General features: G+C 37.2%; 1 protein-coding gene across 2 annotated transcripts in view; it reads left to right on the top strand.

Moving 5' to 3' along the window:
- Positions 1–2,939, top strand: part of slc29a3 (solute carrier family 29 member 3) — an 85,725-nt gene extending 82,786 nt beyond the window's left edge. For both annotated transcript variants that reach the window (XM_039768734.1, XM_039768725.1), the window contains one exon: positions 1,821–2,939. In XM_039768734.1, the coding sequence (XP_039624668.1) occupies positions 1,821–2,460 (640 nt within the window). In that variant the 3' untranslated portion in view covers positions 2,461–2,939. The remainder of the gene's footprint in view (positions 1–1,820) is intronic.
- Positions 2,940–19,653: the final 16,714 nt, after the last annotated feature.

Below are 19,653 nucleotides of genomic sequence, written 5' to 3' on the forward strand. Positions count from 1 at the left end.
GGACAGCTTCAAAACATGTGGAGGATTGAACCACAAACTTTTAGTGAACAAAACTGACATAAGGGAATGTGTTAGGTTTTAAAGTGAATTGCTTACAGTGCATAAATTGGGACTGGGTAGTTTAATGATTAGAATTTTAGAGGGTAGAGCACTATTCAGAATAGTTCTGCAGGATGGAGTGATATGGAATGGGGATCACATTGCTAAATTGAATATATAAGACTTGTAGGATGCTTTTCACAATGTAGCAGATCAGTTAGTTTGTGGTTTCTTAAATGATTAAAGGAAACCAAACCCAGTTAGTGGGTGGTGGTGGAGGAGGAAAAATGGAGAAACTCTGTCTTTTGATATGATTTCATGTGGAAAGAGGAATAGAGAACCTGGATCTCAGTGTTTGGAATGTTGGGAGCCCTGAGTCATCAAATATGTTTCTGAGAGTGTTTATGCCTTGATGTATCCAGGTCAAAAAGGATACACAGTAGATTTGTCATCAAATTCAGAAGACCTTGGTCTGGAAAATTGAGGTGTAGCAATACCAACAAGATTTGGAGCTTAAGATCTCCCTCCACTCTGTGCCAGATGTTTAGTGCATAATAATGAGATGGCCCAGATTGGGAAAGAGTGTTTTATTTTCAGTGCAGTAAAGAGGTTATCTTGGATTTTATTTTCAGTGTCCTAATAGGGGGAACAAGTAAGGAATGAGGGAGGCCAAACTGAATTTAGAGGGGAACCATGTTGGAAGGCTAAGAAGGTAGTTTATCGAGCTGCATATTGGAAGGTGTGTATAACATGAGTTCCAAATCTATAAGAGGTACTGTCCCAATTATATCATCATGGGTTAAACTGGCATACTTTATGTCTCTTTTCATAAGTAATCTGAAAGAAAGGATTGGATTAGTACTTAATGGGAGGGTGGGACATATAGCTAATAAAATTTATGTGGAGTACAACATGTATTCTAATAATAGCCAAAACAAAAAGAATAGGACAACAGGCTGGGAAGAAATTAAGGAATCCCCCTGTTTGTATCAAGTTGGAGATTTCAAGATATATGAATGAGCTTATTTAAAACAAACACTAGGGAAAAGTGGACTGTAGCCAGAAAGTATTTAGGGAAAGAAGATCTGATTCAATTGATTTTGTATCCCAAAAACATTTTGTAAGAGCTGAATAAAGTAATAATGAAGCTGGTCAGAAGGGCCACTGCCATGACAAAGGGAAATTCCGTCAGCTTATAATAAAATGCACACTGATGGGAGACATTAGATCCACTTTCCAAACTGGTATGACAAAGCCTTCCAGAGAAAGTTTGAATAGGAGAAGGAACAGTGGACAGCTTTCATCTCTACAAATTCAGAAGGGTTTATAGGTAGTAGGTTAACAATAATTGGTGAGAGTTTTTTCTTGTTTTTTTTTTTTTTGGTCCTATTAATGAATACTGCTCCCCACCTCAAGCAAATGCCTAGTTCAAAAGCAACTCTGCAGCTAGGAAGAGAAACACAGCTAGTGAGCAATGGGTGGGGACATTGACTATTTGTATACTGTAAGTAGGCAATGACATTATCTATGGGATAATAAGCGCTAATGAAGCTGGAGGGATTTGGATGTAGTAATTTGCTGTGTCCCATTTTTATAAATAAAAATGTTTGACTTGGTCTATAAAGTCATATGATGAAATTGAGCCATTTTTCAACACATTAGGATAAGAACCTACTGATCTAAATGTTGATATGCTCTCTCCTGCACTATTCCATATTCAACTCTCAGTTTTCTACCACAGTAAAGATTTTAAAGTATTATTTTTGTTCATTCTCCCACAGGTACTACATGGCTGGCACAGGGTCGCTTAACCTCCTGCAGTATGAAGTGATAGATGCTGGTAGAGGGACCGAAGAACACCTTAGAATGAATTCCATACCTCCGCTACAGCCAATTTTAAAGAAGACAGCCATGTTAGGATCTTGTGTGTTCTATGTATTCTTTATTTCCATTATTGTGTTCCCGGCTGTCTTATCGGGTATTGAGTCGGTGCACAAGAACAGTGGCAGCCCTTGGACCACGACTTACTTTACTCCACTTACCACCTTTCTCCTCTACAACATGGCTGACTTTTGTGGTCGACAGATTACAGTTTGGATCCAATTCCCTGGGCCCAAGAGCAAACTTTTGCCTGTTGCGGTGCTGCTCCGTACCATCTTTGTGCCACTTTTCATGTACTGTAACTATCAGCCACGCAATCACATCAAGACAGTGGTTTTCACTACAGATGTCTATCCCATAATATTTACCTCCTTCCTGGGTCTCTCAAATGGTTATCTGGGGACCTTGCCAATGATTTATGGACCAAAAGTTGTCCACAGGGATCTGGCTGAAGCGGCCGGTGTGGTCATGTCTTTCTTTTTAATGTTGGGACTGGCAGTTGGAGCTGCATTTTCAGTTATTATTGTGCATTATATCTAAAATGCAAGACAGCATTAAGGCCACAACTTTAAAAAAAGAGAAAATGCTAAAAACATTAGATCTCTTAACATGCTGCGTTCATGTAGCACTTCGGATTTTAAGCCTGTGGTTTCAATTTTAACAGTGAACTCATCCAAGCAGGATGAAATACTATCTGGGATACCCTCCAGAGGACAAATACATGTCACCATTTTATCTGCTCAGGTTTTTAATTTTGGTGTATATTAGACAGCCAAAGGGCTACTTAAATCATGTTTTAAAGACTTGTTTTAATTAAGTGCCTTCTTTTGTGGGGTTGGAACCTGAAAATACATCAGCCGCTCATTTGCTTTCATTCAAGTTTATTTCCTTCTGGTATCTGTTGGCTTGTCAAACTGAATGTATGACATATTCTAGTAATTTACCACCTTTACTTGACCATCGGATGACCTCTCTTCATAGTGGCCAATTTAATTAAAGACAGATTCTTGTTTTAGTAACTCCACACGCTTTAAATATCTGCAAACTGCCTTCCCTTTTGAAATATTCTGCCCTACAGTGCCTGAACATTTGGCAGGTATCATCAGCTTTTATGCTCTGTCAAGCCTCTACTGCCCTTCTGTAATGAACAAGCCATATTAGCTTTCAGTGAGCCTGCTAAGCATAAGGCCAGACTTTTTCTTATGATTTCTTAGGTTCTTAAGACACTACCTGTGCTTTTTATGTAAGCCAACCATAACACTTGAAAAGTATGAAGTCTTCAATTGAGAGTTAATTAGTTTTGCCTGCATGATGGTCATAAAAGAGTATTCCACGATGGTTAACTTAATGAAGGTATGTTACAGTACACAGACAGACTTTTTCTCATGGGTGCTAGTTTGGGTGATGCTGCTGTCCTGTCAAGCAAAACTAAAGTGTCTTAGGACAGATAGTACTGTACACAAACTATATTGTTTCTATTATTTACTGGGGCCAATAAGATGGTGCAGCAGGTATAGTAACTCAGTTTAAACCCATGATGCATTGTTTGTGCTGTTGGTATGAATTCTCTTACAAATTTATGCTTTCATGTTCATGGGCAAACCTAAATTTTACCTGTATGGGAATACTTCTTTTTGTGACTTCCCTTTTTATCCTCTCCAAGATCAGTTGTGTCTTGCATCTGTTTTGTTCATTTTACTATCAATTCTCATTACGATTAACCAAATTAGAAAAAAAATATACAATACAATCAGATATAAGAGACATGTTCACCTGCCTAGTAAGTATGTGGGTGTCTGTAATATTCATGCAATTGGATATCTGACTGTACATTTTACTTACTGTGTACTTTCACTGCTTCTTCCACACGTAGTGTACCGTAGTAGTGATGGGTGAGTTGTAAATGATTAGCTCTTTTTGAACAATTGTTTTCAAAAAATCATGAGAATCGTTTTGCGAACAAAAATGAGCGCAAAGCACATATACAGTGCCATCAGCCTCTGTGGTTTAGTTGTTTAAAGTGCCTGTGCAATTGCTGCCCATGCCCACTTATGATTCTCGTTTGGTTCACTAGTGATTCCTTCAAGTTAGAACTAAATCGTTATAGGCAAACGAGAACTCTGTCAGTGATTGTTCTCTCACTCATCATACAAGTACAATACAGTCACAAGATATTTATTTTAGAATGTCTAAATTGTTTGTTTTATACAATTTGTTATTAGAATTGTTCTAAATAGAATAAATATATTAAAACTAATACATTTATGTCCCTTTGTACATTGAACTTTATAAAAAAAACAAACATTCAATCAATTATTTGCTTTCAACTTTGCTTTAGTACATACCTTTTCCAGCTTACTGAATACACCAAAGAAAGTATCACGCAATGAATTTTTGAGTTTAATTCAAAACATTACCCGAGAATGAGTCATATGATTCCCTTTCATTTGATTTTTGAACAAGTCACGTGATTCTCATTCATTTAAGTTTGTGAACTGAATCATTACTTGCAGATGAGTCACATGGTTCTCATTCATTTGAATTGCAAAGAGTTACACATTTTAATTTGGTTGATTCATGAACTAAATCTTTGCCAGAGACTCAGTCACACGATTCTTGTTCATTTGATTTGCAAGCGAATCACTGAATCATTACCCAAGAACACATCTTTTTCACTTACGGTTCTCGATCATACCATTTCATTTTAATTAAAGGTGCTATATAAATAAAATCTGTTATTACTATTTGTTAATTATGCATTTTCACTATATTGTAATGCTACATGCTTTCAAAGAAGTTAATAAATATATGATATGAACAATCATGTTTAATATCTAAACAAATATAAATACATTTAAGATTAATTTGTATTTGATTGTGGATAATTCAAACAAATCAAATTTGCTCAATTGGGTAGTTCGAAAGAATGGAAGCAGTGAAGTGAATCAAAATACCCATCACTAGTGTGCTGTCCACCCTTCGGGTTGACTTAGCATATTGCATAACTGGCAGCTTTGGGCCATTACCTTAAAGGAGTATCCACCCAGAAAATATTTTTATTTGTTACTTAAAACATGTAGTTTGTAGTGATGATTGGAAAAAAAAATTGTGTCATGTTGCCACAGAGAACAGAAATAAAATAAAGTTTCTGATAAAACAGGCGTGTATGGCAACCAACATTAACATCAAACAATATCAAAATGCCTATGTCATATTGCATAATTATGCATGGAGCTAGCCAGTTGTATCCTCAAAATATCCCAAACACATACTAATGATAAATTATTGTTTAACAAATCACTTCCAGAAAGCACCCCTGTGAACTAAAATGAAACACATTCTAATGTGGAAGACCCACTCCCCCCTCATTCAATGGTCAGATGTCCTGCCCAGTAACAGCTTATTTACTGGCTAACTTTGCACTTCACTAGTGTACAGTCCACTCCCTGGGTGGAGGTTTTGTTGTACAGTAAGGTGGGAAATGAGTAGCCAGCTCAGCTTATGTCATTCAGAAGTGCTCCACATGCAAGTGTTTAGAAGCAATATCTGTGCAGGAAAGCTCCAGAAGTTATTAGCTCAGGCCAATAAACAGCTTCTTCTGAGGGCAAGGTGTCATGGGTTTGTGGATGGCAACCGGCAGTTACCAAAGTCATATCTGTGAACTGAGGTGGCTCGTTGTGCAAGTTCATAGCAATACACGTGTTCTCTTGTGCAAATTCCAGATGTTTTTTCTCCATGTACTGGGCTTTCCTTCTACAACCTTGCATGTTAGGTTAACTGGTAATTCAAAATTACCCTAAAGTGGATATAACTTTGTAAGTGTCTTCCAATGGAACATGTCCAAGCCAGGCCTGTTTCCTGCTTTGTATTTAAGATTACAGGGATTGGCTTTAGCTCTCCATGAATCAGAGCAGAAAAACAGATTGATGTATGGATGGCTTCCTTCACATTTTTATTGTTGTTTATTGCTGTCATAGTCCAATATTATTTCTTGCCATGTGTTTACATTTTTTCTAGCAAAGTTATTATATTCCAAGTATTATTTCCAGGCACCTTTATCTGAGATCATGGCATAGTCTAATAGTTCACATTCTGTACATTTTTTCCAATTAGTGCACAGTGAGGCTCATTGACTCGCTTAGGGTGTGTTAGTGAGTTGTAGGCAGAACTTGAACATATAGTTTTGGCCTTTAAAGCCCAAAGGAATACTCCACTCAAAAATATTTTATTATGAAAGAAATTTTCAGTCACTACAACCTACATGGGGTGTCATAATTTGTAGTGAACGAAAAAGAAATGTAATCTCATGTTGTCATACATAACAGACACACACATGTATAGTGACCAACGTCAGACAATAGCAAACCTCCAAATGTCTATGAGAAACTCTCATGTTACTCAAGTTGCATAATTCACATGTGAAGTTAGCCATTTGTATGTTCACAACTTCCCAAATACATGTACTTTTAATAAAACATTATTTAAAAATACCACTTCTGGAAAACACTGCTATGAGCTAAAACAAATCATAGTCAAATGTAGCTGAGCATTTGAATTGAAGAGTCACCTCCCCTCTCATTCATTGGTCACAAGTCCAGCCCATTAACAATTTATTCATTGGCTGACATTGCAGTTCACGTGATATCAAAAGTGCAAGGTTCACTGAGAGCCGTATACTGTATAACTAAAGATTTAAAAAAATTAAAGAAAAGCAAGTAAGAACATCACCAGAAGAATATTTCTCATACTCGTGAATATGCAAGAAGCTTTAATAAGCAGAATGTAATTTTACGCGTGCAGTCTCACAGACTTCTGCTAAATAATCCCGAGGTAGTCCAGTCGTAGACGGGAGGCGCGTATACGATTCAAATGCTTGTTCCTCTCTGCATAATGAATAAGAGAATTTTATGGAAGTGTTTTTTGGTTTTGTTTATTAACAGTATTTTAGGGAAGAAAAATACCTGTGTCAGGAACATTGGGCGCATATGACTGGATGACTTGACATGTGGATTATGCAACATGAGATTTTTTTCATGAACATTTTTGATGTTTGCTGTTGTCCAACACCAGTCACCATAGATGCCTATGCTATGTCTTCAATGCCCATTCCATGGCTATGTTGTATCCATTTTGCATGAAAACATGAGGTTAAACTTTTTTTTGGCCATCACAATAACCTACATGGGGTAAGTGACATAGACAAAAATTTAATTTTTTGCGTAGAGTATTCTTTAAGCACTGTATGTATTCTGCACTCTCTCAATATACAACATAGCTTTAAGAATTTATAATCACAGTCACACTGGCCTGAGTGTGGCACTATGAAGAATGAAGTGTATATTTTCAGTATGGTCTGTACTACATATTTAAGCAACCAACCATTCTGCCAGTTTGGGGGCCCACTCTGTTTGTGTCATGACTCCAGAAAACAGAATTCTATTATTTCTTTGCTTTGTAATGTATCATAATCCCCAGTATTTATGGGGACAAACAAAACCTCTCTTTGTGTATTGGCAGATATACTGCATTATTGAGTACTGTTATTTTTTTTTGTTTATTATGGCTGGGGGCTAGAGCCTTCAAGTATGTTATTTTTTAGCTCTTTATATATAGAATAATGTGATCATCCAGTCTGTCATATAGCATCTTAACAGCATCATGCTGCATCTTGTAGTGGCAAGCTGTCAAATTCTTCAAACTGTCAACATTACCAGCTAGTAGCCTGATGGCAGCAGATTGCCACATTCAGTTATTTGTAACCTCAGGTTCAAGCTTTTAAGATTTCAGAGGCCACAGCTTATCTTACCAAGAAGGCAAACATTCTCAGAAGGCCACCTGCATGTTCACTTGCGGCTCATCAAGGCTTTCTGACTAGCCAGGCAGCTCAATCAGTTTCAGGCCTTTGGAGAAGCGAAGAAATACATTTTGTTATTGGTGATCATGTAAATGTTAAAAAAGGAGAAGTGTAGTTTTGTCAACCTCTAAAACACTACAGTTTGTATATTATACTGGAAAGATGTTGATTTAAAAATGCAAAAATGTTTAGATGAAATGCACACAAAAATATGAGTTATTATTGTGGAAAAATATAATGCCAGTATAATGAAAAGCATGCACTTTGTTTTCTGTTTGCGTTTTGCTGGCTGTCATTATAAAGCAAAAAAAAAAAAAAATAGAAATTCCATTTAATATACAGTACATACTATGTACACATGAAAGTCAATTTCAGCTGGAACTTAAAATAAGGAACATCAGCAGATTTTTTTTTTTATTTGGAATTGCTTGTTAATTTCCTATCAAGATTTGTGTGTGTGTATGTATGATGATATAGACTAGATATTGAGAAGAATACATGGGATCATCTTCAATATTCTACTGGTTACTTTGAAGTGTTAAAGAGTGATAACAACACATACAATACTTGGGTAGTGCACAGATCATCCAAATGATGTGTTCATAGACAGAAATGTTTGATTACTATCATATTTTCAGTGCACCATCACTTTTAGAAACCAATGCAATGTTTTGTTTGGCTGTTTTCAGCAGAATTCTAGACATGTTGAGATAAAATAGTGCCATCTAGTGGTAGAATTAAGGCAGATTAACTAGTAAAATGTACTGTATTTGCATACCTATGTACATATTAGGTCATTTTATGTTCCAGAAATGTCTTGCTGTCACTGATCTGACTTGAGCAGTTATTAGTTTGAGAGGTTGATAGATAAGTGTTACAAACTTAAACCTTAAGCTTTTACTTCAATGCTGAATCCTTTTTGCAGCCATATCCCTTCTAATTACTGCAGCTTGAAGTACTTTTATTTGCCATCTGTCATTTTCCCAGATATTACTAATCTCTTTTTTCTCTTCCTTTTTGTTTTTAGTACTTACAAAGTTTTCCATTTTGATGGCAACAGTACAATAAATCAAATTACTCTGTAGAAGTACAGCTATAATTTGAGACTTGAGTCAGATCACTTTTACCTGATCTATTGTTGTTTACACTAATACAACAAATAAAATACCTTAGAAATAATAAAAAAATGACAGTTAAGTGGCATATACAGTAGCTTATTTAGAAGTGGTTTTTACTTCCAAGTATACTCCTAATTGAAAGCCAATATTTTTTTTTTAAATGTACTTAATTTATTTTATTGCACCTTATTAAGACATCACCATGACTCTGAATGTGTAGATCTGACATAATGCATATATCAAATGAATTTATATTATGTCCACTTTTATGTAAAACGTTTTATTAGTTCTCATTTGTTCTTACAAAAGTTTGTTTAAAAATAATTTATTTTGCTTTCTTTGACTGTTCATAGCAGTGTTATCTGGAACTCTAAGCCTGATAGGTATTGTTTTGCCCTTATTATTATTGAAAATAGGAACACCGTTCTTGAAGACACCATATGAGGCAGAAAAGAACTTAACAGAAGAAAGGAGACAGATTTACATTTGCTGTTGGAGAAATATGGGTGGCATGGTAGCTTAGGGGCTAGCACTGCTATCTCTTATGTCTAAGATGTTTGGTCTGAATCCTGTGCTTAACTGTTGTCCCTGTGGGATGGATGGATGGATAGATAGCTAGATAGATAGTAGATAGATAGATAGATAGATAGATAGATAGATAGATAGATAAGGCATGATCAGTGGTAGATAGATGGATGGATGAACAAACAAACATTTTTTTGTCCCCTGGTGGAGCTTTGGATAATAAGCCATGCAGGTTAATTTAATTGACAATTTCAAAATTGGCCCAGTGCTAGTGCAAGTATGAGACTGTGCATAAGGGAGTCCAGCCAAAGACTGGTACCATAGCCAGGGTTTGTTTCTGACATGTACTTGAAACTCCTTAAATAGCTCCTTTTGACCCTGACACTTGGAATAAAGTGTAACCTTATATCTTAAGTTGTTGTGTTCTGGTAGCTGTGTTTTCAAGCCTTACTAATTTGTGGGAATGGCACCTATGGACACATAACTGAAAAATTAAAATTTGTGGGGAAATAACATGCAGTATTTTTTGCTGTCAGTTCCCTTTGAACTAGAAGCTGTACTACAGATGTTTGTGGCTTAAAATTTTATTGGATAGACAGCACTAATATTTGATATGATGGGCATATTTAATTCATTAATCTATAGCTGGGGCGTCATGGTGGCACAGTGGTAGCACTGCTGCCTTGCAGTTATGAGAGCCAGATTTGCTTCCCAGGTCCTCCCTGCGTGGAGTTTGCATGTTCTCTGTGTGGGTTTCCTCCGGGTGATCCAGTTTCCTCCCACAGTCCAAAGACATGCAGGTTAGGTGCATTGGTGATCCTAAATTGTCCCTGGTGTGTGCTTGGTGTGTGGGTGTGTGTGTGTGTCCTGCGGTAGGCTGGCACCCTGCCCAGGGTTTGTTTCCTGCCTTGCACCCTGTGTTGGCTTGGATTGGCTCCAGCATACCCCTGTGACCCTGTAGTTAGGATATAGCTGGTTGAATGATGGATGGATGGAATCTATAGCCAAACACGTAAGGGTTGTCATACTGGCAGAAATACATTGAAGGCCTCAGAAATGTGATCATAGCTCCCTTAGGAATCCCCCCTTATTGCTTATGTTGAAGGCCAGCAGCTCTACTATACAAACATATTTCCAGTGAAAACATTTATTGGTATGCCCGCTTTGTTTTCTCTTCGTAATATTATGACTGGTTGTATTTTCTTTAACTTTGAATAACAAGTGGACATTTCAAAACTGATCTTTAGTGTTTTTGTTTCTGTTGCCCTAATTGCTTCTAGTTCCAGGTAATCACTGTACTGTATCTGTTCCAGCAAATTAGGGAATGTAAGTCAGTCATTTAAAGAGCAAAAAGTGTGTATTTTTGTGAGGCTGCAAATTAGTCCCTGAGAGCCTGTTATAAATAGTACACATCCTTTACCAATGAGAAAGTCAGTTTTGGACTTTGGATACCATTTTGTAAAATGTATTTGCAGAGATGAATTGATAGTCTGTATACAATTATCAAAACAAGAAACTGATTATGTTGAGTTAAAAATCAAGCTACCTGCTAAAATGTGTTACTCAGGCCTAATAATATGATGTGGTGCTGTTTTAAAATATAATTCTGCATTTTTTTTTTATGCTTGCTTTTCCTTTCTTTCTCACATATGGCATTCACCTAATTCTTGTCAGGGTTTGACTCTTTTGAGTCAAAAACAAAAGAAGGATGAGGTGGTCCAGTGTATACGAAGAGGTGGCATGGACTTTGAAGCAACACATTCAGTGCAAAGCGAAATGCACAGGTTCGTCTGAACCAGAGGGTGTGCACTGATTCATCACAAGCACAGGTATGGAATTGTTTAATAGGTGAAATGTACTATAAATAACGTAGAGGTGCACACCAAGTTAAAAGAAGCCAGCTTAATTATTTCTAAATTCTTAACCCAGAATAGTATGCTGTACCCCACCCGTTGTCATGGAAAGTGTTCACTAAGTAAAGAAATGTGTTCAGTCATCGTTACAAATGAAATCCAAGATGGACGTTCTTTGTTTATCCCATTGGTGGAGCCTCACCATTAGGGTAGCTATGCTGTCCACGGCAAGACTGGTTAACAGTTCCTGTTATCATTTACATTCATTTACATATAATTACTAGGAAGCATTCTAGTTACACCAGTCAGTACACAGATAAATGGTATATTTTAGTAACTCCCCTCTGCCATTAAGCACAATCCAAACATCCCGAAATAGTCAATTATTAATAGTCTTAGGTAAATATCTAGTTCATAAAAAGTATGACGTTGTATATGAAAACAAAATATATAAAGTTAAAATGTTATATAAGATCCCATCTTCTAATTTTAATTCTGGTGGTACATATGTTGTCAGGATGCCCCAGTTAAACAGGCCGGCAGTTGTAGTACATTATCCCTAACACCATCCATATTCTGAACTCACTTTTTTCATTGCCAGATTGTATTGTACTCTAGCCTGTCTGCCCCTGTTAGGCATCGGCACACTCCTACCAAGTCAGTTTAGAGCTACCAGTTAATCTAAGTTACATATCAATATCAACTTTTATTCTGTTTATTGCTATTAATAGTAATAATGAACCAGATTGCAGGGCCGTATGAGTACATTGAAACATCACAACAATGGTTAATCTAAGGTGGTTTTTGCAGTGGTGAGGCAAAAACTGTAACCAGGACATAAGGTGTTGTTCTCAGTGTTTCTGAAAAGTACCCATCCACCCGTTTTCCAATCTTGCTTTGTCTAGTAGCATCATGCGGTTTTGGCATCGATTCCAGCAGTCATAGTTGCCAGTCAGAAACCAATTGCGTATACTTACATACATTCACAGGAGGGCAACAGTGACTCCATTTAAAACCAAAGCAGTCAATATGGAGAACCTGTCCAGCTTCACATAAGAAGCTCTCCAGCTCAGAAGGGCTGAAACCTTGTGAGTTGATGAATCAACAGCAACCTAGAATAAACTATATGCCAGTTCAAATACAGTATGCATTCAAACAGAATGTATTATCAATTTAAAAGGATTTATGTGAGCATCCCAAAAAAAATGATCAGTTTAGGATGGAATAAAACTTAAAATCATGCTTTCAGCTTCAATTTAAGTAGAAAGAACAATCAAGATTTTAAAATGTATGCATTTGTTGGTGAAGGTCTTGTCTCAAATTTTTTTTTTAATGGTTGAATTGATGACTAGTATTAAAGGCAGACAACTGCAACATGTAGCATTTTTGGAAACAAGTGAAGACCTGGTACTAAAAGTTAAAATACACTTCACATCTACTGTAAATGCACAAGACTGTAGACATGTGAGAGTCAAAATCCTGTTGCTATTTTAGTAGCCTGTGAGTCTGCAAGATTTCATGGCGGTAATTCCCCCAAGTTAGTTAAATCTAATGGCACTACATTAGAATTATAAATCATGCCCCCTCTCTGGGAATAAATCACCCTAACCTGCTCACTGCTATAAACAAAGTAGTACAGTTTATCAGTTTATTGATGAAATACAAGAGGCAAGGCAAAAAATAAAACCAAAACACGAGGCAAGAAAGTTGAAAATAAACAGTGTTTGAGATCCTAATGGTATCTAAAGAGCTTTTCCCTAAATAAATCTTTAGCGCAAGTCACTATTCATTTTTTCTGTGTTTAATACCAATATCTTTTAATGTAGGGGAGAACAACAGCAGCCCTGGCAGGCCGCAGTGACTGCAGATTTTCATTCCAGCCCAGTTGCTTAATTGAAACCAATACTTGCCAATAACAGATCTGATTTAATTTAATAGCTTGTTAGTGTTTTAAGTCTGAAATGTCTGGTCATTCTTATATCGTAGATTTTTTTTATTTCCAAGAATATCATCCAAGTATTTTGAAGCCTATAAAGTATGAGTAATTTTCAGTCATTTACATTATTCTTGTCCGTTTCCTTCTGACTATTTTATTAAGCCAATTAGTGCACAATAAATAGACACAAAAGTAAATGGAAAAAGTTAGAGAACTGCTGGTTACTTTATCATTTGCATCTTACTTTTAATAAGGAGCAATTAAAACAGGGAATGTGGCGGTTTAAATCAAAAATAAGCAATTAAGAGTGGGAAATGTCAACAAGTGAGATGGCTAAAATAAAGCAGAAAAATGTCACTTGAGCAATAAGTGCTTTAAACAAAAACCTGAACCTCCAGGACCAACGTTGCTAGAAATTTTAATGTTATCAGTGTCATCGTGTCACATCCACCCAAATCACGTGACTGACAAGTAGTCGTATCAAAGGTAAACAAGTATGGCGTTGCCCATGCAAAACACAAAATGGCAACATCCATGCAAACCACATTGGTGTTGTGATAATGGTGAAATAATAACATTAACAGCATATAAAACACATTCTATCATAAAATAGAGTAACTAACATCTGCCATGTCAAAGAAAAGAAGGCAATACGGCTTTGTCGCACACCATGATAGTAAGGGTGTGAACCTTTAGCGTTTCATTTTAAGATTATATTTTAAGGATAAGTAAAACTGAAGTAAATTGCATTATTTTATAATAATTAGCACTGCTGCAACACAGCTATTGTCATTGTCTGTGTGGAGTCTGAATCCTCCCATTCCCAAAGCCATGTTGTTTAGAACAAGGTTTACTGAGTTTTTAAAACTGGTCCAGCCAGAGTTGTGTGAATTGCAATGATGCATCTTTGCTGTACAGACACTGTCTAACCTCTACCTGATGTTACTTGATGATACTTTTATGTCTATAAAATGCCACCCAAGGTTTACATCCATATGCAGTTTAATATGACACATTTGTTATGCCTGAGTTTGGGAGTCTGCCATGCAGTGGCTTGGTGTCATTTCCGTAAATGTTTCCTCACTTTCATATTTTGCTGCTGAGATACATCCAAAATCTGTATGACCCTCAAAATGCATGAGAAAAAGAAAAAGTTGCAAACCTGACATAATAACAATTGGAATGTCATGATAGTAAAATGGGAGTCGTTTAGTTACAGTGTACAGGCCTACAAAATCTAATGGGATGAGACTGAAATGTGATTGTGCTGCATCCCTCAGAAAACTAGAAGGATTAGACATTGAAGTGTTGGTGTTAAGATGTTTGACAGGATCACATGGAGATAAATGCTAACAGAAGCAAATTTCCCAGTGATAATGTTCTAGATCCAAAAGGATCAAGTGTTTAAATGGCTTGTGGGTTCTGTCTCCTCTTTACTGGTAGAGTTGCATTTGATTTTGACTTTAGTGTTTTACATTGTGAGGCCAAGGACTGTGTCTCTGGTCTGAGTGTGAGCAGCATCAGAGCACCGCTAGGAACATTCCTGTCTCTATTTTTCTTCATGTTGTACTCCTCAAATTATACATTTAACACCAGGAAATGTCACCTGCAGAAGTTTTATGATGAGTCTGCAGCAACGAGGTGTATTGACAAAAGGGATGACACAGAGTATAGGAGTCAGGTGGAGAACTTTATTTGATTTCTGCAACTTAATATCAGCAAAACCAAGAAACAGGTTATTGACTTTCAATGCACCAAAGAGCATCTATGCCTGGTCACTATTTGGACCAGTTTTGCTGGTTTGAGTGTGAATGTGTTGGTGGTGCACTACACATGACTGGAGATCCTAATCAATGACAGGTTGGACCGGTCTCATAACACAGACAAACTATATAAGAAAAAACAGAACAGATTCTTAGGAGACTGCACTCCTTTAATGTTGTTAGTGGTATCCTTCACATACTCTGCGACTCTATAATGGACAGTACATTTGTTACACTGTGGTGTGTTCTGTCAATATCATCATCTCAAGAGAGGCCTCCTGAATAAACAACTTAATTAAAAGGCTCAGTTATGGAACACACTATGGATCCCCTGAATATAGTAGTAAAGGAGAGAATGAAAACAAAACTGAGTGCCATTTTGAACAATGCTACACCTCCTCTTCATGACACACTAACACTGAGGACTTTCAGCCAACAAATTGTTCAGCAGATGTGTGTCAAAAATGCTACTGGGGCTCATTTATACCAATAGAATATGCCTGCATAATGCGTCACTGTGACTTTGACTGCTTTGTATATCTTTCATCAAGCTAGATTTTTCTTTCTTTCTTTCTTTCTTTCTTTCTTTCTTTCTTTCTTTCTTTCAGCTTTATACAGTGCTTTTCTCTATCTATCTATCTATCTATCTATCTATCTATCTATCTATCTATCGATCTATCGATCTATCGCATCAGTAAGCGAGTCTGACTAGAAATTGTAAGTTACAGATCTTGGAAATTTTGGATTCTATGGTAACTGTGAGAATAAAGTATTTCTAAGTGAGGCAAGTAGCAGCTTTTTTAAAATTAACATAGTTGGAATTATTTTTGCTTTTAAGCTGCAAAGGTTGACGATCCTTTTTATAACAATAATTGCATAATACAATAAACACTATACTAGCTAGTTTACAGGCTTGTGAGCTGTGACAACAGAATGGATCATTCTAAAACCAGCTGTTACATGTTGTAAACAGAATGGGGAACTCTTCCTGTACTTTGACCTAGTGATCTACAGAAATGCCAAGGAGGCCAGAATCTAAAATAAAATAAAATAAAAATACTGATACATGTGTACATACGTGTGTGTGTGTGTGTGTGTGAATGAAAGTGTATGACTGGTTGGACAGACCACAAAAAGCTAGGAAAATTATTGGGTTACCCCCATGATACAAAATAAAGTCAGCTCTTATCAGCCTGGTAAATGCTGTTCACAAAAGTTTCTGCCAACCGTTGCCCTGCGCTCATTAATGTTCAGTCAAAATGAAATGGCACTTTCCTGGTACCAGGCTTCTTTTATAATGTCTGAACGGAAGGGGTGGAGCCTGTTCTGGGTGCTGTGGGTGGGGCTAAGCATCCACCTTGGACTTTTCTTGGAACTGTGGGCAGAAGAGATATTCAGTTACTGACAGTGCCCCCTTTCAATGTGCAGTGCTGTGGTCACTTACCATAGCAGAGTCCAGAAGATGATCCCCAGGCACATCTGTTTGGTATGAAAGCATTTTCATCACCTACCATTTGCCTTTCTCTGTCTGTCTCTCACATCCCTGCCTTTTCTTCACTCTCTCAAGTTAAGAGCTTGTTCTAAGTCACTTTCCTTCAGCCTCTGGTCATGAGACTGCTTTAAATGCCATCATTGTATTCCTTCCAGCCATGCCGTAGAACTACATGGATGGAGTGAGGGACTATTCCAGAGACATCAAGCTAAAGTTGGTGCTCCATCTGTAAAAAATAAATGTGAACAGTTTTAACAGATGCTGAAGTTTTAGGTTGATTTGGATAAAGACATCAGCCAAATATACAATTATAATGATAAGCCACCGAGTTGGAAATTTTCAAAATTCCTGTCATATACAAGATGGTGGGGCTTCCTTGAAAGCTGCTGCATTGACTCTCCCCTAGCATTTTCAGAAGTACTTTTATGCTTCTTTTCAGAGCTCCACTTTTTCTTCTTTGTGTAGGTGGCCAGGACTTTTTCATGTAGCAGTGTTTCTCCACCTGTACTGGCATGATGTGTATTTTCATTGCCAGAGCCTTCTCTCATTTTTAAGGGTCATTAAGAAACCCTGTTCCTTTCCTTTGCCAACTTATTTAGTTTATTATCATCCTGTCCAAGATTCCACCCACTAGGACATCAAATTATTTCCTGGGCATGTCTAATGAAGAAACAAGGCTCAAGCTGAAGTTACTAGAAACTCGGCTTCCTCCCAAAATGAACCAGGTGTCTGCAGATAAAAGTGTACTTTTAGACATGGCGAATATCATACCACTTGTTCTGATGGCATCCCATACAGCCGTTTTGCGGTCTGCTCTGCTTTGACCTTGATATCAAGCTCATTTGCAGGAACAGATGAACCCTGATGAGCCAAATGTTTCTTTTTTGCAGCTCCCAGATGTCCTTCTGCGCTTGTGTGAACACAAGGAAGTTACTGCTGACAGCAACTGAGGATGACACAGACTTGCAGCCCATCATTTTTTGAGCTTTTGGTCAAATGAATATAAGTGATCTTTTTATTGTTAATACTGACGTGCAATGCGCATCAAGCATACATTCATTGAAATGGAATGTGGAGTGTAATTGTGTGCCTTAGCACCCCAACATGAACACTTTCTGATTTTGTCTTTCTTTATTTCTCTGAAAGGAAGGATATTGAAGGGTAGGGGAGTTTGTAAAACCAGACGATAATATTCTGTGAAATGATGTAAAGATTGCCCTGACAAGGACACACTTCTATGCACAGATTCATTGTTTGTCCTTCTGCCTTGATCTCCTTGGTTATACAGTTTATTCAGCAGCATGAACATAAACATGGATCCTCTAATAGTAGGAATTAATGAATATTAGTCTTCTCAGCACCTGAGAAAACAGGAAAATAGCTCAAGCTTATGAAAGAAATTGCCTGACTTTGAAAGCAATGTGAATGGCACAGTGAACCAAGGGTGGTTTCATTCATAACTTAGTAACATGAGCCTGTAGTCTGGAGTGAGATACAAGAATGTGATTACACAACCATAACCTCAAGTTTTATGAACCGCCTTCAAAAATGTAGTTTTCTCATGTTTCTTGAAGGACAGGATGGTGGGTAATGGCACAGGCTGAATGTAACATTTGTGATGGGAGAACACCTCTGTCTGACAGTTTAACTTGAAATAAAGCGAGACAAATGTCAATATAACAGGCCTTTATTAGAGAGCCAAAAGCCTTTATAGTTTTTGTATTTTTTGAAATTTAAAAAAAAAATGTATAATTGTTTAATTTAAAAAAAAAAAAAATTTAAAATAATTTTTGAACACAAGCAAAACCAAAATGCTGGTGGTGGATTTTAGGAGGATCAGGCCCCTCCCGGACCCTGTGATTATCAGAGGTGACTGTGTGCAGAGGGTGCAGACCTATAAATACCTGGGAGTGCAGCTGGATGTTAAATTGGACTAGAATGCCAATAGTGATTCTCTGTGCAAGAGAAGACAGAGCCGACTATACTTCCTTAGAAGGCTGGCATCTTTCAACATCTGCAGTAAGATGCTGCAGATGTTCTATCAGACAGTTGTGGCAAGCGCCCTCTTCTACGCGATGGTGTGCTGGGGAGGCAGCATAAAGAAGAAGGATGCCTCACGCCTGAACAAACTGGTGAAGAAGGCAGGCTCTATTGTAGGCACAGAGCTGGACAGTTTAACATCCATGGCAGAGTGATGGGTGCTGAGCAGGCTCCTGCCAATAATGGAGAATCCACTGCATCCACTGAACAGGATCATCTCCAGACATAGGAGCAGCTTCAGCAACAGACCGCTTTCACTGTCCTGCTCCACTGACAGACTGAGGAGATCGTTCTTCCACTACACTATGTGACTCTTCAATTCCACCCTTTGGGGTAAAGGCATTATACAAATTTATTGTTTGTCTGTTATACCTTCATAATTATCACTCCTTAATATTGTTCTTTGTTAGTATGCTGCTGCTGGAGTATGTGAATTTCCCCTTGGGATTAATAAAGTATCTATCTATCTATCTATCTATCTATCTATCTATCTATCTATCTATCTATCTATCTATCTATCTATCTATCTATCTATCTAGTTTTACCAAAAATAGCATTTATGCTTTAATCATCACAGGAAGAGGGAATTGGTGAAATGCCGCCCTTATCATAAAAATAGCATATTACTGTACCTCAGGTGAATCGAACATAATGGCAACTATGACTGGAAAGGCTTTTTCTGGTTGTTGTCCTGGCTCACCTCTTATTACAAATGACCACAAGTTTATTTATAAAGAAGTGTGAGTGACCTGACAGCCCCAGGCCCTGATAGAAATAAAAAATATGCAGTATTTGAATGGAGAGAAGTAAATAATAACATTGGGGTCTCAAAATCTTTCATTTTTATATGTTAATGCCACAGCAGTTTTTCACAGCACTGCAACAGATTGGCCGGGTAAGACACAGGTTTAATTCTTAGTTGAAATATGTGGCTTAATAGTTTTCTGACTTCAGTGGAGAGGCAAACAAGTCTGAAATACAGGAGAACAACCATGTAGCGTTCTTCTAGGGATTGACCGAAAAAAAAAAGTTTTAAATACAGGAAATTGTCAAGGATATCTTAGGATCTCGTTAGTACAGGTCTGGGTTTGCAATATTCAGGGTTTATCTATTTATTTTCACTGCAATTTTTTTTTTTCGACTAATCATTAT

The sequence above is a fragment of the Polypterus senegalus genome, chromosome 1, assembly GCF_016835505.1.
Source record: "Polypterus senegalus isolate Bchr_013 chromosome 1, ASM1683550v1, whole genome shotgun sequence".
Lineage (NCBI taxonomy): Eukaryota > Metazoa > Chordata > Cladistia > Polypteriformes > Polypteridae > Polypterus > Polypterus senegalus.